General features: G+C 49.0%; 1 protein-coding gene across 2 annotated transcripts in view; it reads right to left on the bottom strand.

Moving 5' to 3' along the window:
- Positions 1-22999, bottom strand: part of LOC308510857 (pseudouridine-5'-phosphatase-like) — a 129069-nt gene that overhangs the window by 40690 nt on the left and 65380 nt on the right. The window contains exon 4 of one of the 2 annotated variants that reach the window (XM_081080910.1): positions 6330-6507. The exons of the other annotated variant lie outside the window; for it this stretch is intronic. Within the exon in view, the coding sequence (XP_080937036.1) occupies positions 6330-6507 (178 nt within the window). The remainder of the gene's footprint in view (positions 1-6329; positions 6508-22999) is intronic. 2 annotated transcript variants of the gene reach the window in all.

The following is a 22999-nucleotide window of genomic DNA, read 5'->3' on the forward strand; positions in this document are numbered from 1 at the left end:
ACCCCGCCCCGCCCCCGCTCCCCAAGAATTGCCTGCAGCCCCGAGTGACGCTGAATACCATGAGGCTTAAAATATTCAGCCCATTCCCCCCCAGGGGAGAACCGGAAATGGAACCGGAAATGGACCCACGGCTCCGGAGCGACCCCTGGGGGATGCACGTGGATGCACCCGCACTTTCCTTTGCAGCCACTGGGGGAGAAACGCCATCGGCAGAGGCGCCTGCATCGCCCCCTGCCGGCCCGGAGGTGCAAATGCAAGTGTTTGCACCATTTGGCCTTGTTGGTGCATGTGATGCAAGAATAGATGATGGTTGATCACGTGATTGATTAACATCCATTCTTGCCTCGTACGCACGAACTAAGGACTTGTTTGCATGCAGATAAGCACAACCAATGGACACAAGACACTGGGGGGCGGGGGGATGGGGAAGGGCCTGTGCCGGGGGTAGGGGAGGCCCGGGGAAGGTCGATGGGGAAAAAAGAGACATATGTACTGCTATCTGTAATACTTTAAACAATAAAATAAAATAAAATAAAATAAATAAAATAAAATAAATAAATAAATAAAATAAAATAATAAAATAAAATAAATTAAATTAAATAAATAAAATAAAATAATAAAATAAATAAAATAAAATAAATAAAATGAAATAAAATAAATAAAATAAAATAAATAAATAAAATAAAATAATAAAATAAAATAAATTAAATTAAATTAAATTAAATAAAATAAATAAAATTAAATAAAATAATAAAATAAAATAAATAAAATAATAAAATAAAATAAATTAAATTAAATAAATAAAATAAAATAATAAAATAAATAAAATAAATAAAATGAAATAAAATAATAAAATAAAATAAATAAATGAAATAAAAGAAAATAAAAGAAAATAGAAAGAATGGATGTTGAACCGGGCAGGTGTGGCTCAGGGGTTGAGCGTCGACCTATGAACCAGGAGGACAGGGTTCGATTCCCGGTCCAGGGCACAGGCCCGGGTTGCGGGCTGGATCCCCAGAGGCGGGGCGTGCAGGAGGCCGCTGGTCCATGATTCTCTCTCATCAGGGATGCTTCCATGTCTCTCTCCCTCTCTGAAACCAATAAAAATATTTTTTAAAAAATATTAACAATTGTTGCATTCCAATGAAATGCGCCTTGTTTTAACACAGTTGATTATTTGTTCGGTTTAACACACCAGGTGGGCAGTCATTTCAAATAAGACCACCGAGCGCCCTGGCTGGTGTGGCTCAGTGGGTAGAGCGTCGGCCTGGGGACTGAAGGGTCCCGGGTTTGAATCCCGGCCAAGGGCACAGGCCCGGGTTGTGGGCTCCATCCCCAACCGGTAGGGGGCGCACAGGAGGCGGCTGATGCATGATTCTCTCTCATCGTGGATGTTTCTCTCTCTCTCCCTCTCTCTTCCTCTCGCAATCAATAAAAATATATTTAAAAAAATAAAGACTACTTACCTTCTTGGTTGATAAGCTAAGCCCTGAAGACCTTCCCACCCCGACTCTCCCCACCCCAGGGTGGGGCCCTGAGCCCCCAGGAGTGGGGAGGCGAGATTCTGAGTGGCTAACCTGCTCTTTAGGGTGTTTTATGCTCATTTGTTTCTCTTTTTTTTTAAAAAAAATATTTTTATTCATTTCTGAGAGGAAGGGAGAGGAAGAGAGAGAGAGAAACATCCATGATGAGAGAGAATCATGGACCGGCCGCCTCCTGCACGCCCCCACTGGGGATGGAGCCCGCAACCCGGGCCTGTGCCCTTGACCGGGATTCGAACCCGGGACCCCCTGGTTCACAGGTGGATGCTCAACCCCTGAGGCAGGCCGGTGGGGCCGACATGCAGGCCTGGAGAGGAGGGGAGGGCGCCGAGCTGTGCTGTTTTGCAGAAATCTCAGGCGCATGTGGGGCGGCCACGGAGGGAAGGACTGTGACCACACAGGCATCACCTCCCAAAGAGAAAGGCACCCCCCATCCGAGCCCTAAACCCAAGTCCTTTGATCCCCGAGCGTTGATTCTACAAAAAAAATTTTTTTTAAAAAAAAATAGGCCTAGCCGGTGTGGCTCAGTGGATAGAGCACCAGCCCGTGGATTGAAGGGTCCCGGGTTCCCGTCCAGGGCACGTACCTCGGTTGCAGGCGCCACCTGGTTGGGGCACGTGTGAGAGGCGACCCCTCGATGTGTCTCTCTCACATCCATGTCTCTCTCTGTCTCTAAAAAAAAAAGAAAAAGAAAATTATTGGAAATATCTTAGGGTGAGAATTAACAAAAAATTTTTTAAAAAGGACCCCCTGGGCGCATCATGCGCACATAATGGTTTCTCGTACCATGCGCGCATAATATTTGCTCGCCCCTGAGTGCATAATGGTTGCTCACCCCTGAGCGCATAATGGTTGCTCGACTCTGAGCACATAATAGTTGCTCGCCCCTGAGCACATAATGGTTGCTCACCCCTGAGCGCATAATGGTTGCTCGACCCTGAGCACATAATGGTTGCTCACCCCTGAGTGCATAATGGTTGCTTGCCCCTGAGCGCATAATGGTTGCTTGCCGCTGAGCGCATAATGGTTGCTCACCCCTGAGCCATAATGGCTGCTCGCCCCTGAGCGCATAATGGTTGCCCGCCCCTGAGTGCATAATGGTTGCTCACCCCTGAGCCATAATGGCTGCTCGCCCCTGAGCGCATAATGGTTGCCCGCCCCTGAGCACATAATGGTTGCTCATCCCTGAGCGCATAATGGTTGCTTGCCCCTGAGCGCATAATGGTTGCTCGCCCCTGAGCGCATAATGGTTGCTCACCCCTGAGCGCATAAGAGCTGCTCGCCCCTGAGCACAGAGTACACCTTGAGCACATAATGGTTGCTCACCCCTGAGTGCATAATGGCTGCTCGCCCCTGAGTGCATAATGGTTGCTCACCCCTGAGCCATAATGGTTGCTCACCCCTGAGTGCATAATGGCTGCTCGACCCTGAGTGCATAATGGTTGCTCACCCCTGAGTGCATAACGGCTGCTTGCCCCTGAGTGCATAATGGTTGCTCACCCCTGAGCCATAATGGTTGCTCGCCCCTGAGCGTATAATGGTTGCTCACCCCTGAGTGCATAATGGCTGCTCGACCCTGAGTGCATAATGGTTGCTCGCCCCTGAGCGTATAATGGTTGCTCACCCCTGAGTGCATAATGGCTGCTCGACCCTGAGTGCATAATGGCTGCTCGCCCCTGAGCGCAGAGTACACCTTGAGCACATAATGGTTGCTCACCCCTGAGCCATAATGGCTGCTCGCCCCTGAGCACATAATGGTTGCTCGCCCCTGAGCACATAATGGTTGCTCGCCCCTAAGTGCATAATGGTTGCTCGACCCTGAGCCCATAATGGTTGCTCGCCCCTAAGTGCAAAATGGTTGCTCACCCCTGAGCCATAATGGCTGCTCGCCCTTGAGCGCATAATGGTTGCTCGACCCTGAGCCCATAATGGTTGCTCACCCCTAAGTGCATAATAGTTGCTCACCCCTGAGCCATAATGGCTGCTCGCCCCTGAGCGCATAATGGTTGCTCACCCCTGAGCCATAATGGCTGCACGCCCCTGAGCGCATAATGGTTGCTCGCGCCTGAGCGCATAATAGTTGCTCGTCCCTAAGTGCATAATGGTTGCTCACCCCTGAGCCATAATGGCTGCTCGCTCCTGAGCGCATAATGGTTGCTCTACCCTGAGCACATAATGGTTGCTCGCCCCTAAGTGCATAATGGTTGCTCACCCGAGCCATAATGACTGCTCACCCGAGCCATAATGACTGCTCGCCCCTGAGCGCATAATAGTTGCTCGCCCCTGAGCGCATAATAGTTACTGGCCCCTGTGCACAGAGTACACCTTCAGTGCATAATGGTTGCTCTACCCTGAGCACATAATGGTTGCTCGCCCCTGAGCGCATAATGGTTGCTCGACCCTGAGCCCATAATGGTTGCTCGCCCCTAAGTGCATAATGGTTGCTCACCCCTGAGCCATAATGGCTGCTCGCCCCTGAGCGCATAATGGTTGCTCACCCCTGAGCCATAATGGCTGCTCGCCCCTAAGTGCATAATGGTTGCTCACCCCTGAGCCATAATGGCTGCTCGCCCCTGAGCACATAATGGTTGCTCTACCCTGAGCCATAATGGCTGCTCGCCCCTAAGTGCATAATGGTTGCTCACCCCTGAGCCATAATGGCTGCTCGCCCCTGAGCGCATAATGGTTGCTCACCCCTGAGCCATAATGGCTGCTCGCCCCTGAGCACATAATGGTTGCTCACCCCTGAGCCATAATGGTTGCTCGCCCCTGAGCGCATAATGGTTGCCCGCCCCTGAGTGCATAATGGTTGCTCACCCCTGAGCCATAATGGCTGCTCGCCCCTGAGCGCATAATGGTTGCTCACCCCTGAGCCATAATGGCTGCTCGCCCCTGAGCGCATAATGGTTGCCCGCCCCTGAGTGCATAATGGTTGCTCACCCCTGAGCCATAATGGCTGCTCGCCCCTGAGCGCATAATGGTTGCCCGCCCCTGAGCGCATAATGGTTGCTCACCCCTGAGCGCATAATGGTTGCTCGCGCCTGAGCGCATAATAGTTGCTCGCCCCTGACCCATAATGGTTGCTCGCCCCTGAGCGCATAATAGTTACTGGCCCCTGCGCACAGAGTACACCTTCAGTGCATAATAGTTGCTCGCTCCTGAGCGCATCATGGTTATTTGCCCCTGAGCGCAGAGTACACCTTCATTGCATTATGGTTGCTCGCCCTTGAGCACGGAGCACACCTTGCGCGCATAATGGTTGCTCCGTGCGTCCAGGACGCGGGTAGCGGAGCGCTTGGCAGACACGCCGGCTGAAGGGGACCCACAGCCCCCCCTTTCTCGGGAGCTGCGCCGCCAGGACTCCAAACGCGCGCCGCCTGCGCAGGGATTTGGTGGAAGGACCCTGAATAGCTGCGTTTTTTGGGGGGAGGAGCGCGCGGCCTTTGCCAGCACCCCCCCCTGCCCCCCTTATTAAAGCAGGAGGATGCATGCCTGGGGGTTCGGGGGGGGCTTTGGGTCTCTCCCTTCGGAGCTTTTCCACGCGAAGGGATGCCCCCCGGAAACCTTTGAGGCCCGGCCAGCCGCGCTCAGAGCCCCTCCTCCTTGGGGCTGCGCTTCAATGCGCCCATTCATGGGGCCTTTCCCACAGCCCTGGACGGGGCGGGCGGGCGGGCCGGGCCGGGGCGGGGCGGGGCGCACTGGGTTCCAGGCTCCTCGGTGCCAGAAACCGAGGCGAAACCGAGGCGCAAAGCTTGGCGGGGGGCCATGGAGAGCATGGAGTGGGAGACGACCCCCTCCTGCAGGGTCAGCCTTGCACCCCAAACGCGGGCCAGGACGCCACCCCCCCCACCCCCACCTTTGCATGGTGTCTTTTCTAGAAGCCTTACAAGATGCGGAAAGCGATCCTTTCAGATGGGTGACCCTTGTAATATTGGGGGGATCATTTTGGACATTGTATCCATGTCTAATCACCATGTGGCTAAGCGCGGCGATTTTTAAAAAATATATATATTTTATTGATTTTTTTAGAGAGGAAAGGAGAGGGTTAGAGAGTCAGAAACATCGATGAGAGAGAAACATCGATCAGCCGCCTCCTGCATGCCCTCTACTGGGGATGCGCCCGCAACCAAGGTACATGCCCTTGACCGGAATCGAACCCAGGACCCTTCAGTCCGCAGGCCAATGCTCTATCCACTGAGCCACACCGGTTAGGGCTCAATCTTTTCCTTTTTTTAAAAAAAATATATATATTTTATTGATTTCAGAGAGAGGAAAGGAGAGAGAGAGAGAGAGAGAGAGAGAGAATCATGGGTGGGTTGCCTCCTGCATGCCCCCGACGGGGAATCGAACCCACAACCCTGACTGGGAATTGAACCTTGACCCTCCTTGGTTCACAGGTCTACAGTCAACCCCTGAGCCACGCAGGCCAGGCTCCTGACTTTTAAAGATGCTCTGATTCTACTGAGCCCGCCTGGCTTTAAGGTCAGCTTATCAACATGCCATCTGCAACCTGGGTCGCAGAGGCAGCCATACCCACATACACGGAACACGCGTGTGTGTATGTCCAGCAAGCGTGTCACACTCAGAGGCGAACACGGGCCCAACAAACAAGGTTTACGTGAACGTGGCCGCGAAGAAACCAAAAGCTTCCCTCTTCATCGTCAATGTGGGTTTCTTGCGATAGGGAATTGCTGAATGCCAAGGGCTGAGATTAACGAGTCGTCGTGAACATAAAACAATGGGACGTTTTGATAAAAATGGATATTTTGTTCTTGAACGTTCACTCACCGGACACTGAATAACTGCACAAATGGATACGCGTCCCGCAGGCAAACCGATTTTTCTCGTTCCCCGAAAGCGAGATATTTCTGGTTGCGCACACCAGCCAAGTCAGTCCGAGACGAAGGGCGCGGCCGTCGGCTGCTAGAGTATCAGCTGCTGGTGTCAGTGGAGAGAGACGGTGGGCCTGTGCATAAGGCGCGAGAGGGGAGTGAATGCAACACGATGAGAGTCATCCGTCATTGGCGAATGTTTGTTATTAATAACTAGAGGCCCGGTGCACGAATTCGTGCACAGGTGGGGGGCTCTCCCTCATTCCGCCTGCACCCTCTCCAATCTGGGACCCCTCTCACAATCCAGGACTGCTGGCTCCCAATCAACCGCCTGCCTGCCTGCCTGATTGCCCCCTAATGACTCCCCTGCTGGCCTGATGGATGCCTAACTGCTCCCCTGCTGGCCCGATTGCCCCTAACTGTCCTCCCCTGCCAGCCTGGTCCCTCCCAACTGCCCTCCCCTGCAGGCCTGGTCACCCCTAACAGCCCTTCCCTGCAGGCATGATCGCCCACAACTGCCCTCCCCTGCAGGCCTGGTTGCCCCCAACTGCCCTCCCCTGCTGGCCTGGTCCCTCCCAACTGCCCTCCGCTGCTGGCCATCTTGTGGTAACCCTTTTTGGCCACATGGGGGCAGCCATCTTGTGTGTTGGAGTGATGGTCAATTTGCATATTGCCTCTTTATTATATAGGACTAGAGGCCCGGTGACGAATTCATGCACAGGTGGGAGGCTCTCCCTCATTCCGCCTGCACCCTCTCCAATCTGGGACCCCTCTCACAATCCAGTACTGCTGGCTCCCAATCAATCGCCTGCCTGCCTGCCTGATTGCCCCCTAACGACTCCCCTGCTGGCTTGATGGATGCCTAACTGCTCCCCTGCTGGCCCGATTGCCCCTAACTGTCCTCCCCTGCCAGCCTGGTCCCTCCCAACTGCCCTCCCCTGTCAGCCTGGTCACCCCTAACAGCCCTTCCCTGCAGGCATGATCGCCCACAACTGCCCTCCCCTGCAGGCCTGGTTGCCCCCAACTGCCCTCCCCTGCAGGCCTGGTCCCTCCCAACTGCCCTCCCCTGCTGGCCATCTTGTGGTAACCCTCTTTGACCACATGGGGGCAGCCATCTTGTGTGTTGGAGTGATGGTCAATTTGCATATTGCCTCTTTATTATATAGGACTAGAGGCCCGGTACATGAATTCGTGCACTGGGGGGGGGGGGGTGTCCCTCAACCCAGCCTGTGCCTTCTCGCAATCCGGGACCCCTGGCTCCTTACCACCAGCCTGCTCGCTGCTCCCTAGCGCTACCATGAAGGCGGGACCCTGGCTCCCGGCTGACCAGTGCTCCCCCTGTGGGAGTTCACTGGCCACCAGGGGGCAGCCCCTGCCTTCAGCGTCTGCCCCCTGGTGGTCAGTATGCGTCAGAGCGACCGGTCAATCAATCCGTCAATTTGCATATTAGGCTTTTATTATATAGGATTACATATAAAGGGACATTGTAGAAATTAAGCGACAAAATTTTTATTAAAAACGTTTCTTACATGCTGTTCTATTGGGTGGGCAGCAAAAATATCCGTTGTGGGCCGCGTGCGGCCCGCGGGCCATGAGTTTGACATGGTTGGTGTAGAGGTTTGGGGGGAGGCATTTTCCTGCCCACCACACCCTACAACCCTAGACCTTGTCTCTAGTCACGTCAGCAGAGGAAAGTGCTTTTAATCTACATAAAAATGCTTTTTATCTACCTCTATCTACTTGAGATAGATAGATACATACATAGATAGATAGATAGATAGATAGATAGATAGATAGATAGATAGACAGATACATAGATACATAGATAGATACATAGATAGATAGATAGATAGATAGATAGATAGATACATAGATACATAGATACACAGATAGATGGTAGATAGATGGATAGATGTATAGATGGATAGATAGATAGATGATAGATAGATAGATAGATAGATAGATACATAGATACATAGATACATAGATACATAGATAGATATAGATGATAGATAGATAGATATAGATGATAGATAGATAGATAGATAGATAGATAGATAGATAGATGATAGATAGATAGATAGATTGATAGATATAGATGATAAATAGATAGATAGATGATTGATAGATATAGATAGATATATGATAGATATAGATAGATATATGATAGATAGAAATATGGATAATAGACATATAGCTAGCTAGAAAGATGATAAAGAGAAAGAGATGGATAGAGAGATAGATAGAAAGATGACAGGCGGATAGATGATAGATGTACAGATAGTTGATAGACGGACAGAGATGATAGACGGACAGATAGAGGATAGACGGACAGATAGATGATAGACGGACAGATAGAGGATAGATGGACAGATGATAGACAGATAGATGACAGACGGACAGATAGAGGATAGATATACAGAAAGATGATAGATGGACAGATAGATGATAGACGGACAGATAGAGGATAGATGGACAGATGATAGACAGATAGAGGACAGACGGACAGATAGATGATAGACGGACAGATAGATGACAGACGGACAGATAGAGGATAGATGTACAGAAAGATGATAGACGGACAGATAGATGATAGACGGACAGATAGATGATAGATGGACAGATAGAGGATAGATGTACAGAAAGATGATAGATGGACAGATAGATGACAGATGGACAGATAGATGATGGACAGATGGATGTGCCCGCAACCAAGGTCCATGCCCTCGACCGGGAATCGAACCCTTGAAGGATTCATAACAGCGAGAATCAAGGGCTCAAAAGGGTGAGGGTCTCGAGGGCGGTGCTTGCTGGCGGCTGAGTTATTGGGGCCACTGTCACCTCTTGGCAGGAGTGGGGACCGCTCTCTTGGGGGCTGGACAAACCCCGGTGTGAAATCCTCATTTTTGGGGCGCAGCCTCACACACCACAGAGAGCCCGGGCCCAGGGGTGGTTCGATAACTAATTTCACCTCGAACCCAATTCTGCTAATGACGTGTCCATCACAGCCCCGTCAAGGACCTGTGTCCAATGGGAATTACACATCGCTGACGGGGGCCTTGATTAATTCACACGGGATTCATTTCACCGTAACAAACACTGCCCGCCGGGGCGCACGGAATCCTGATGAATGCACGTGCGCTTCAGGCCTAGAATTCTGCGTCGACGAAAAGGGAAGCCGGGTATTAAAGACGCAAGTCATCCGCCTTGGCAGGTAGGTGTTCATCTCGCCCTGGAATGGGGTAGGAGGTGGTGAAGAAAGAATGACAGGGGGAGAAAAGAGAGTGAGAAAAAATGTTCTATAGAATAAAAGCCTAATATGCTAAGTGTCCGTTCGTCCGTTCGTCCGTGCAACCAATCAGTGCATCATATGCTAATGATATGCTAAGGCAGCTCAACCGCTTGCTATGACGTGCACTGACCACCAGGGGGTAGACGCTCCGATCGGTAGGTTAGCTTGCTGCCGGGGTCTGGCCGATCGGGGCTGAGCGAGACGGGCCAGGTCCCTCGGCCTGGCCTGCGCCCTCTCGCCATCTGGGACCCCACGGGGGATGTCGGCGAGCCGGTTTCGGCCGGATCCCGCAGGCCAGGCTGAGGGACCCCACTGGTGTACGAATTCGTGCACCGGGCCTCTAGTAAAAAAATATATATATATAAAAAAAATTGTAAAGCCAACCAGTGTGTCTTCAATACACATATGGCATTTGGAGTTTAGGAAAGAGCTAGAAAACATGCATTTATTGGTGACGTTTCATTTATGTCTGTTTATGGGGGGGTGGTTGTTTTTTAAGATGAACAAAGGGGAAAACGTTAAGAAGTCTCTTTCATGTTCTAGGACTGAATCTAGGATTGGATGGTCCCTGGTTGCCTGTGGACAAAAAGGAAGGAATCTGATTCCTTCTTTATTTTTTTAAAAATATGTTATTGATTTCAGAGAGGAAGGGAGAGGGAGAGAGAGAGAGAAACATCCATGATGAGAGAGAATCAATGATCGGCCGCCTCCTGCACGCCCCGCACTGGGGATCGAACCCACAACCCGGGCATGTGCCCTTGACCGGGAATCGAACCCTGACCTCCTGGTCCGTAGGTCGACGCTCAACCACTGAGCCACCCTGGCCGGGCAATAGCTATTATTTTCCGACCTTTTCTTACAGAGGTGATTCTAAGAAATGGAGTTTTTAAGTTTATTTGATATCTTTTTTCCCCCTGAATATTCAGAGTAGATGATTGCATTAAGCTAGCTTGCCAGTTAGTTAGCAGTGGGCTCAAAATGCATCAGGCATTCCATAGACGCTGACGGACATTACATAATTTCGGGTGAATCTCCATGTCCAATTTGGGACAAAGAGACACATTTCGCCCCCCATTTAAGGCCCTAACATCTGACAGGATTTGTCCAGAATGAAGTTAATGAGATTGGCCAGAGTTACTTCATAGTCCCGTAAGCACCAACGTTTTCTGTTGGAAAACGAAGCAATTAACGCGATTATCGATCATGATGGGTGACCATATAAATGCAAATTTCCACCGAGGTGAGCGCTAAGCATTTAATCAATGACCCTCATCCTCTCACCTCGAATCCATACCTGCTGATAAAAGACGGTTAAATAATTCAGATTTAAACACAGGGGCAGGGCTCCGGAAATTGAACCAACGTTGAATTTTTTGAGATTTTAAACGGGAAGGAAACATTTTCACGAAGAAGAAGAAGAAAAAAAAAAATGACGGGTGAGTCTCTGAATTCCCCGGGAATTATCTGAAAATACCGGGAAAACGGTACAGCGTGTGGCTATTAAACTGTTGCGTCGGGCGTGGAATCAGAAAAAGGGAAAAGCGTGCGATTTAAGAACTCGCAGCTCGGTTGTTGGGAATGGATCCTGAAGAAATCGCCAGATTTACCGCCAGATTTATGTAAGAGGACGATTATAATTTTGCACGTAGAGATAAAAACCAGAAGCAAGTGCCAACGCTCCACAAAAATCACATTTTCTTTTTCTTTCTTTTTTTCTTTTTTGGATACATTTTTGGGGCCGCTGCAATGCAGATCAATATATCATACTAGAGGCCCGGTGCACGAATTCATGCACAGGTGGAGTCTGGCCGGCCTGGATTGGCCCCGCCCCCCAGGGCCTGCGGGGTGAGGGCAGCTCCTGCCTTGAGCATCTGCCCCCTGGTGGTCCGTGCCCGTCATAGCAACCAGTTGTTCCACCATTTGGTCGATTTGCATATTAGGCTTTTATTATATAGGATATGGTGTTTTATTTCAGAAAAATCCCGATTAGCCCATTTTCAAAGAGCTCCAGCCATGACTCTACAATCATAGAGATAAAAACTGTCAAACGTATCTCAGGACGGGCCCTTCCCAGCCACTAAACACCCTGGATTGTATCTGTGTTCACAGTCCGATAGAGGATCCTCAGACACGGACACGTCATGATTAATTCCCCCATACCTGGCGTCGGACAGGAAATCGATGCTGCTACTTGGCGATCATTATTATTATTATTATTATTAATATATTTTTATTGATTTCACAGTGGAAGGGAGAGGGGGAGAGAGAGATAGAGAGATAGCAGCATCTGTGATGAGATAGAATCATGGACCGGCCGCCTCCTACACGTCCTGTACTGGGGATGGAGCCCGCAACCCGGGCATGTGCCCTTGGCCGGGAATCAAACCCGGGACCCTTCAGCCCACAGGCCGACGACGCTCTATCCACTGAGCCAACCAAGCAGGGACGACTTTGGGATTATAAATTGCTTTGCACCTGTGTTACGCTCCCGTTTCTGATATATTTTTGGGACGAGCTAAATTCCTAAAATTACGTTTGCGAGACAGGTTTAACACACGTTGTCAAGGCGTTTATTGTATTTCCAAATGGCCCGGGAGAAAGGTTATACAGAGGTATCCAGAGTGTCCAAGAGTCTACCCTTCACCACCTGTACTGGCCCACACGTTCTAGTATTCATTATTTATCTTTTATTCACTTATTTTAGTATTCATTTTTTGAAAGTGTCACGAAAGAAATGCAGGTAGTGGCTCCGTATCAGCATTTTTGTTTATTGGTGGATTTAAACTTTTATTCGTCTGTTTACGGGGCTCTATATAAAGGCTTTCTTTTCTGTTTTTTTATTGGATTTATTGGGGTGACATTGGTGCATAAAAGGATATAGTTTTCAGGGGCACAATTATATTAACACACCAGCCTGTATTGTATTGCCTGTTCGCCACCACCAACTCAAGTCCCCTTCCATCATCACAAATGCGTTTGTCAAAGTTTTCTCGGCCTTAGCCAAAATTTAATTTCCTAGTATGATTTTCTATCCATATTTTTAAATATATATTTTATAGGTTGATTACAGAGAGCAAGGGAGAGGGAGAGAGAGATAGAAACATCCATGATGATGGGAGAGAATCATGGACCGGCCGCCTCCTGCACGCTCCCTACTGGGGATGGAGCCCCCAACCCGGGCATGTGCCCTTGACCGGGACTCGAACCCTGACCTCCTGGTTCATAGGTCCACGCTCAACCACTGAACTATGCCACTAGGACAATTTTAGAATTCTTTTTTAAAAAAAATATATATTTTTATTGGTTTCAGAGAGGAAGGGAGACGGGTAGAGATAGAAGCATCCATGATGATGAGAGAGAATCATGCATCGCCCGCCTCCTGCACGCCCCCTACTGGGGATCGAGCCTGCAACCCGGGCCTGTGCCCTTGACCGGGAATCGAACCCTGACCTCCTGGTTCCTGGGTCGACGCTCAACCCCTGAGCCACACCGGCCGGGCTCATAAATGCATTTTGTCGGGTTGATGTGTGAGGCCGGGTGCCTCCGGGGCCAGCACTGCCATCCCGGCTGCACGCGTACGTTTTCACAGCGACAGGTCTGCACAGGGGAAGGCATCTCTGCTTCGAATTCTCGATGCTGGACTTTTTATGCATTTTTAAATCAGGGGGCCTCCTGTGACAGGCTCTGCACCCCTGCCCTGCCCCCCCCCATCTTGTGCAAAGACCTGTCTGATGGAGACGGTGCTGGAGTCTTTTAGGAGATAATGACCACGTCCAGGGCCTGTCCAGGAGGAGACGTCGCCGGGCGTGTTGTCCGCGTTGCCGTCTCCACGCCTCCCCTGACAGCTGTTTGTGTCTTCAGATCCGTCGTGCGGAGCGAGGCCAACACGATCCCACGGAGGCCTGACCTTTTCAAACGTCCACCCGGGGGTGGGGTGGGGCGGGGTGTCTCCGGGGCCAGGCCTTCCTCATCGTCTCCCATCAGAGTGTTTGCTGCAGCCTCTCCTCCCGGGGTGAGTTTTCGCATCATCCGTGCGTCCAAGTCGGTGCAGGATGCTGGTCACACCTGTCTCCCCCGCCCCACCCACCCCATGCAGCCCCCCGACCTGGCCAGGGTGCGTCCCTGTCATCTCAGTGGCGTCCGGCTCAGGAACGGGGTGGGCCCATCACCTTCCTGCCGATGACAGGGGGTGGGGTCCCCAAGCGGGTGAGGCTCAGTGCATAGAGCGTCGGCCTGCGGGCTGAAGGGCGCCGGGTTCGATTGCAGTCAGGGGCACAGGCCCAGGTTGCGGGCTCCATCCCCCGTGTGGGGCGTGCAGGAGGCGGCCGATGCATGATTCTCTCTCATCATGGATGCTTCTGTCTCTCTCTACCTGTCTCCCTTCCTCTCTAAAACCAATAAAAATATATATATTTTTAAATATTATAAAATCGGACCAGCTGCATGGCTCAGGGGTTGAGCATTGACCTAGGAACCAAGAGGTCACAGTTTGATACCCGGTTAAGGGCACAGGCCCAGGTTGTGGGCTTGATCCCCAGTGTGGGAATATTTGATTTTTTTCCTTTTAAATATTTTTTTATCGATTTCAAGTGGAAGTCGGGGGAGAGAGAGAGAGAAATAAACATCCATGATGAGAGAGAATTATCAACCAGCTGCCTCCTGCACACCCCCTACTGGGAATCGAGCCCACAACCCGGGCATGTGCCCTTGGCCAGGAATCGAACCCAGGACCTCCTGGTTCATAGAGAGACGCTCAACCACTGAGCCACGCCAGCCAGGTCGAAATTATAATTCTTTTTTTAAAAAATATATATTTTTATTGGATTCATAGAGGAAGGGAGAGGGAGAGAGAGAATTTCATGCACCAGGCCTCTAGTAAAAAAATCTATACTAATCAAAGGGTGATATGCTAATTAGACCGGGAGACCTTCCGGACGTCCTTCCGGACAAAGCCATGGTGGCGGGGCCGAGACAGAGGCCGTTAGAGGTGATCAGTCCAAGAGGGGAGGGCAGCTGGGGGCAAGCAGGCCAATGGGGGGATCAGTTGGGGCAAGCAGGCCAGTAGTGGGAGGGAGTTGGGGGCGATCAGGCCGGCTGGTGGGGGCTGTTGGGGCAAGCAGGCCAGCAGGGGAGGAAGTTGGGAATGAGCAGGCAGGGGTGGGGGTATTGGGGGTGAGAAGGCAATCTGGGGGGCACTTGGGGGCGAGCAGCCCAGCAGGCAGAGTGGTTAGGGGCGATCAGGCCGGCAGGCACCTGAGTGGTTAGGAGCCAGGGGTCCCGGATTGCGAGAGGGATGTCCGACTGCCCTAAACCTGCATCCGGACATCCCCCGAGAGGTCCCGGATTGGAGAGGGTGCAGGCCAGGCTAGGGACAACCCCCATGCACGAATTTCGTGCACCGGGCCACTAGTCAAAAAATTAAAATCAATGCAAAAATACCCTCGGGTGAGGATTAGCAAGTATATACCAGCAGGGTGGCTGCTAAGTCTCGTCTCCGGCGTAGCCCTTTAAACATTCGCCAGGCCGAGGCAGACGCGTTCCGCCTGATCCCACTGATCACGGGAATCTAATGAAGAAGGCAAATGGAGACGCAGAACAGAAACAGACGCGTTGAGACAGAGACCAGACGGACGGCTGTCACAGTGACGGACGGCATTGCGCCCTGGGAACCTGGATAACGGGATTAACCGAAGTCGCCCTCGTAAATTCAGTAAAAGATATTTTTTTAAAAGATGACCTCATTGCCTTTAGAATTTGATCATGTGGTTTTCATACAATCGACGCCACGCTTTCTATGAAAATGGCCCGTTTTTTTGTTTTGTTTTGTTTTGTTCCTCAGATGGATGGTGGCGGGTGGGGGCTGGAATGAGGGGGTCGATCACTCTGTAAGTTATACACATGTCTAACCCTAGGAGGCGTGCCTGAAATGAATACCTATAATAATAAAAGGGTCCTATGCTAATTAGGCCGGACATCCTTCCGGACGACCTTCTGGACAACCTTCTGGACCAAGCCAGGGCTGTAAGGGCCGAGCCCTTTGCACAGATTTCATGCATCGGGCCTCTAGTCTATGCTAGTAAAAGCATCATATGCTAATTAGACCGGACATCCTTCCAGACGACCTTCCGGATGACCTTCTGGACCAAGCTGGGGCTGTAAGGGCCAAGACCTTTGCACAGATTTCATGCATCGGGCCTCTAGTCTATGCTAATAAAAGTGTCATATGCTAATTAGACCGGACATCTTTCTGGACAACCTTACGGACCAAGCCAGGACTGTGAGGGCCGAGCCCTTTGCACAGATTTCATGCATCAGGCCTCTAGTCCATGCTAATAAAAGCATCATATGCTAATTAGACCAGATGTCCTTCCGGACAACCTTCTGGACGACCTTCTGGACCAAGCCGGGCTGTAAGGGCCTAGACCTTTGCACAGATTTCATGCATCGGGCCTCTAGTCTATGATAATAAAAGCATCATATGCTAATTAGACCAGACGTCCTTCCGGACGTCTTTCTGGACGACCTTACGGATGAAGCCGGGAGCTGCGAGGGAAGCTCGGGTCCCGGGTGCCAGAGGGAAGCCGATGCCGGCCGCCGGGGGACTGAAGGCCTAACCTTGCATGAGTTTCGTGCATCGGCCTCTAGTACAATAACATTGAGTGTCAACTGGAATGGGCGGGCGGGGGTGGAGGGAGAGAGGATGAAAATGGCCTGTTATGGCGCATCCACATGTTTCTGGGACATATTTAGCCCAAAAAGACTTTCCTATTCATGCTGGGTCAGACCTGTGCATTTAATTGCTATAATATTCTTGTAATTCGTTAAGATCTAGTGACTGTATTTGCACAGGGGTTTCTAACTGATATCTATGTTTGAGGACTTAGGCGGATATATATATATATATATATATACATATATACGTATATATATGTACATATACATATATATGCGTATATATGTATATATGTGTGTATATATGCGTATATATGTATATATGTGTGTATATGTATATATATGTATACATCTGTATATATGTGTATTTATACATATGTACATATGTATATGGCCTACGGGGATTGGCCGGCTGTGGGACCACCACTGATCCCGGTAAGCCAAGCGGTACTCCTACTGTGATAGCACACTGACCACTGGGGGCAGCTTCTGCATTGAGCGTCTGCCCCCTGGTGGTCAGTGTGTGTCATAGCAACTGGTCAACTGGTCAACCAATTATTCTGATTATTTAACCATTCGGTCGCTGGGCTTTTATTATATAGGATATATTTTTTTCTTTTCTTTTCTTTTCTTTTTTTCTTTTCTTTTCATTTCTTTTCTTTTCATTCCTGAAGTCCCTGTAGTCGGCATGGGAATACCCTCCAATACTGCAAACCAGTGCAAGAGGCGTTCTTGAGCAATGATTCAGCCAGACCTTAACCGCCACGTCAGCACCCGAATCAAAGAGAATCCCCCTTCCCACATTCCACAAGGTCACGGCGTTCATACCCGCCTCCATTTCTCTTCACTTGTCACGGACGTTCCAACGGTTGTACATTATCAGACCATCACTTTTTTTTCCCTATTAAAATGCATATTAGAAGATTTAATAGGCAAAGGGTAACGGGATCAAGTCAATTTTTTTTTCTCTCTGTTTCTGGAAAGTGTATGGTTGGGATTCATGACCCCATGTGAACGTGAGGAAAAAAAAATCCCATGAACTCTATGAAAAGAGAAGTCACAGACGAACACGTGTGGAAGCGAGGATGGAGGCAGGAAGGATGAGGGTTACACCTGGGGTGGAGGGGGGAGGGACAAGGGTTACACCGAGGGTGGAGGGAGGAGGTTATAAGGAAGTAGAAATGTCACTTGTTAAATAATGGGTTAGAGTATGTTGCCTACTTTTAACTTAGATATCAGAGACTAAAATCCCTCTTCATCGAGCCTGCGGGGTGGTCCTACTGTGTGCACAGTGTCCAGACATCCTTCCGGACGACCTTCCGGACGACCTTCCGGACGACCTTCCGGACCAAGTGTCACCTGTTCTGGTACACCCTTTATATGTGTCTTTATAGATAGATAGATAGGTAGATAGATAGATAGATAGATAGATAGATCGATATATATCTATGTATATAGACACACACACACACACACACAAACTAGGGGCCCGGTGCATGAAATTCGTGCACCAGTTGGGAGGGTGTCCCTCAGCCTGACCTGCACCCTCTCCAATCTGGGAGCCCTCAGGGGATGTCCTACTGACGGCTTAGGCCTGCTCCCCGTGGTTCTCTGCTCCCTGCAAGGCCTGCCGGCTCCACACCCAGTGACGGCCAAGCAGGCCGTGCTGGGAGCTGCCTCCTACCAGCTGTCAGTCTCCACATAGGCGATGAGGTTCATTTGCATACCCACTCTGATTGGCTGGTGAGCGTCGCAGAAGGACGGTTCATTTGCATGTTTCTCTTTTATCAGATAGGACTAGATGCCCGGTGCATGAAATGTGTGCAGGGGGAGGGTCCCTAGGACCGGCTGGCGATCAGGGCCGATCTGTGGGGCGACCGGCAGGGTGGTCAGGGGGCCCCTGCTGGCACCCGCCTTGGCTGGCCTGGGGCTTGAGGGATGGGGGCAGCTTCTGCCTTGAGCTTCTGCCCCCTGGTGGTCCGTGCACGTCAGAGCGACCGGACGTTTCGCTGTTTGGTCGATTTGCATATTAGGTTTTATTACAGATGTAGTTTAGTTGGTGGAGCCCTACCCAGGAGTCTCGTTAGTACTCAGCGTGGGGTGGATGAGAGGGATGATTAAACGTCTATTCCCAAGGACGTCGTTTTAGATTTTAAAGTCAGCCCTGCCATTTCCTTTCAAAACTCTTTCTGTTTTAAAGTTTCTGTCCTCAAGCCCGGCCAGGGTGGCTCAGTGGTTGAGCATCGACCTAGGAACCCGGAGGTCCCAGGTTCGATGCCTGGTCAAGGGCATGTGCCCGGGTTTCTGGCTCGATCCCCAGTAGGGGGCGTGCAGGAGGCAGCCGGTCCATGATTCTCTCTCATCATGGATGTTTCTCTCTCTCTCTCCCTCTCCCTTCCTCTCACTCTAAAAAAAAATCAATAGAAATATTTTAAAAATAAAGAAATATAATAAAGTTTATGTCCCCACCCCGGACCACTGGTTGGCTCCCCGTCCATCCCCATTGGAATCCTCAGTTTGTGGGCTCACAGTGGTTTCCATGGAGATGGTTGCTATGTCCCAACCCGGATTAGGGCTTTGGGTGAGGAGGAAACAGCAGGCCCACTGAACTATCCACAAGCTAAAATCCCTTTAAAAAAATATATATATATATATATATTTATATTGATTGATTTCAGAGAGGAAGGGAGAAGGAGGGAGAGATAGAAACATCAATGATGAGAGAGACTCATGGATCGGCCGCCTCCTGCACGCCCCCCACTGGGGCTGGAGCCCGCAACCCGGGCATGTGCCCTTGACCGGGAATCGAACCGGGACCTCCTGGTTCATAGGTCAATCTCCTGGTTCATATATCGACGGTCAATCACTGAGCCAAGCCGGCTGGGGCCAGAGTCGCTTTTCTCAATCAGAAGAGAAATCGCAGTCACACGGAATCGTCGCCCGGGGATCCTATATAGTCAAAGTCTAATATGCTAAGGGTCCAGTCGACCAGTTGGCCGTTCAACCAATCAGCGCGTAATATGCTAATGATATGCTAAGGCCGCTCAACCGCTGGCTATGACGTGCACTGACCACCAGGGGGCAGACAGTCAACTGGTCGACCAGTCGCTGTGATTTGCACTGACCACCAGGGGGCAGACAGTCGACTGGTCGACCAGTCGCTATGACGTGCACTGACCACCAGGGGGCAGACAGTCGACCAGTCGCTATGACGTGCACTGACCACCAGGGGGCAGACAGTCAATGGGTCGACCAGTCGCGATGATGTGCACTGACCACCAGGGGGCAGACAGTCAACTGGTCGACCAGTCGCTGTGACGTGCAATGACCACCAGGGGGCAGACAGTCAATGGGTCGACCAGTCGCGATGATGTGCACTGACCACCAGGGGGCAGACAGTCGACGGGTCGACCAGTCACTATGACGTGCACTGACCAACAGGGGGCAGACAGTCAACTGGTCGACCAGTCGCTGTGATTTGCATTAACCACCAGGGGGCAGACAGTCGACTGGTCAACCAGTCGCTGTGACGTGCACTGACCACCAGGGGGCAGACAGTCAACTTGTCGACCAGTCGCTATGACGTGCACTGACCACCAGGGGGCAGACAGTCAACTTGTCGACCAGTCGCTATGACATGCACTGACCACCAGGGGCAGACAGTCAACTTGTCGACCAGTCGCTATGACGTGCACTGACCACCAGGGGCAGCCACTCAACTGGTCGACCAGTCGCTATGACGTGCACTGACCACCAGGGGGCAGTCAACTGGTCAACCAGTCGCTGTGATGTGCACTGACCACCAGGGGTCAGACGCTCTGACCGGTAGGTGAGCTTGCTGCTGGGGTCTGGCCGATCGGGACTGAGCGAGACAGGCCGGACACGCCCTGGAGCCCTCCCGTGGTCCCTCCGTGGCTGGCCAACCTCCCATGTCCCTCCCCGGCCCCAATCGTGCACCAGTGGCGTCCCTTGGCCTGGCCTGTGCCCTCTCGCCTTCCGGGACCCCTCGGGGGATGTTGGGGAGCCGGTTTTGGCCCAATCTCCGTAGGCCAGGCCGAGGGACCCCACTGGTGCACGAATTCATGCACCGGGGCCTCCAGTAGGAATAAAAACCAGACTGTGCCGTCGAGAGTAGTTGGGCTCCATCCGGCTTCCGGTGGCCATGGTTGCACATCACCCCCCACGCAGCACCTCAGGGCTGACCTCAAACACAGACCTAGAGCTGCGATGGTTTCTAGGACACGGTGCCAATCTGCTGCGCCCAGAAATAGCATCCTGGCGAATCTGGAGCAGCACCTCCGCGTGCCCCGGGGGTCAGCCTTTAAAATAGACGGAGGAGGAACAGGAGGAATATTCACGGAGCATCGCGGGGAGATGGGGTGTGGGGTGCTGTGTATAAACCCACTGAGTTAAAAATATAAAATAAAATAAAATAAAATAAAGTAAAATAAAATAAAATATAAAATAAAATAAAGAAAAATAAAATAAAGTAAAATAAAGTAAAATAAAATAAAATATAAAATAAAATAAAGAAAAATAAAATATAAAGTAAAATAAAATAAAATATAAAATAAAATATAAAATAAAATAAAGGAAAGTAAAATAAAATAAAATAAAATATAAAATAAAATAAAGTAAAATAAAATAAACCCACTGAGTTCTCACAATCACCTTCACACACACACACACACACACACACACCCCATCCTGGAATTCCCACTTGTGTGTGAGGGTAAGCGTTAAAGATGAAGAACGCCATTGTGACCAGGATTAGCAACGTTTCTGAGCTGATATTCTCTTGTGATCCTATATAATAAAAGCCTAATATGCAAATTGTTCTCTCGACTGGGATTTCGACCAGGATTTGAATAAGGGGGCGGGGCCGGCCGGCCAACCGCCTGCAGCCCCGCCCCCCTGGCCAGCCTCGTCCTTGATTGGCCCCCTTCCCCTGGATGGCCCCGCCCCCAATCGGTCGTTCCCACTCTGGTTGGGGGCGGGCTGGCCGGCCAATCTCCTGCGTCCCCTCCCCCTGGCCGGCCCATGCACGAATTCGTGCACCGGGCCCCTAGTTGGGTTATCAGTGTTATTTGTCCATATTATGAATAAAGTTGCGGACTTGATTCTCCTCTTTCCCTGTTTTGTCTCGGTCTGTTCGTCGTCTTTTCACTTATTTTTTTTTTAAAGAAAGTTTTTAAAAATAGATTTTTGTTCTGGGAGGAGGAGGAGGAGGAAAAAGGGGGGGTAAGATGGGAGTTAGCTGTAATACTATCGACAATAAAAAATTTATACATGCTATTTTTAAAAAGTGGTAGGCTGCCATTTTCGGGAGCGTTTTCTCAATTCGTTGAGGTTTTTGTTTCCCAGCGATCATTGTCAGTTTGGCTGAAATAAAGTCATAAAGTCATAGCATATCTATATCCATATCTATATATGGATGTAGATATATATACAGATATATAATAGAGATAGAGATAGAGATGTATAATATAGATAGATATAGATATAAGTGTAGAGATAGAGATAGAGATAGATAATAGAGATAGAGATATATAATAGAGATAAATATATATATACATGTTGTATAAATATAGATAAAGCTATAGATATAGATATAGATATAGATATACAGATACAGACACAGATACAGATATATAATAGAGATAGAGATAGAGATGTATAATAGATATAGATATAGACACAGATACAGATATATAATAGAGATAGAGATACAGATGTATAATATAGATAGATATAGATATAAATGTAGAGATAGAGATATATAATAGAGGTAAATATATATATACATATGTTATATAAATATAGATAAAGCTATAGATGATAGATATAGATATAGATATAGATATAGATAGATATAGATATAGATACAGATACAGATATATAATAGAGATAGAGATAGAGATGTATAATATAGATAGATATAGATATAAACGTAGAGATAGAGATATATAATAGAGGTAAATATATATATATACATATGTTATATACATATAGATAAAGCTATAGATGATATAGATATAGATATAGCTATAGATATAGATATACAGATACAGATACAGATATATAATAGAGATAGAGATGTATAATACAGATAGATATAGATATAAATGTAGAGATAGAGATAGAGATGTATAACAGAGATAGAAATATATGAGATAAATATATATATGTTATATAGATATAGATAAAGCTATAAATAAAGCTATAGATATAGATATAGATGATATAGATATAGATATATAATATAGATAGATGTAGATATAGATATAGATATAGATGATAATATAGATATAGAGATATAGATATATCTATAGATGTAGATATAGATGATATATATTTAATATAGATAGATATAGATATAGATGATATAGATATAGATATATAATATAGATAGATGTAGATATAGATATAGATGATAATATAGATATAGATATATCTATAGATGTAGATATAGATGATATAGATATATAATATAGATAGATATAGATATATAGTATAGATAGATATATAGATATAGATATAATATTGATAGAGATAGAGACAGAGACAGAGAGAGATAGAGACAGAGATTGACTTCTGGGAGGAAGGGAGAGGGAGAACAATTTCAGTTTCTTGCTGGTTTTTTGTTTTGAAGACAATCGATC

The sequence above is a fragment of the Myotis nattereri genome (genome assembly GCF_964212035.1).
Source record: "Myotis nattereri genome assembly, chromosome: X".
Lineage (NCBI taxonomy): Eukaryota > Metazoa > Chordata > Mammalia > Chiroptera > Vespertilionidae > Myotis > Myotis nattereri.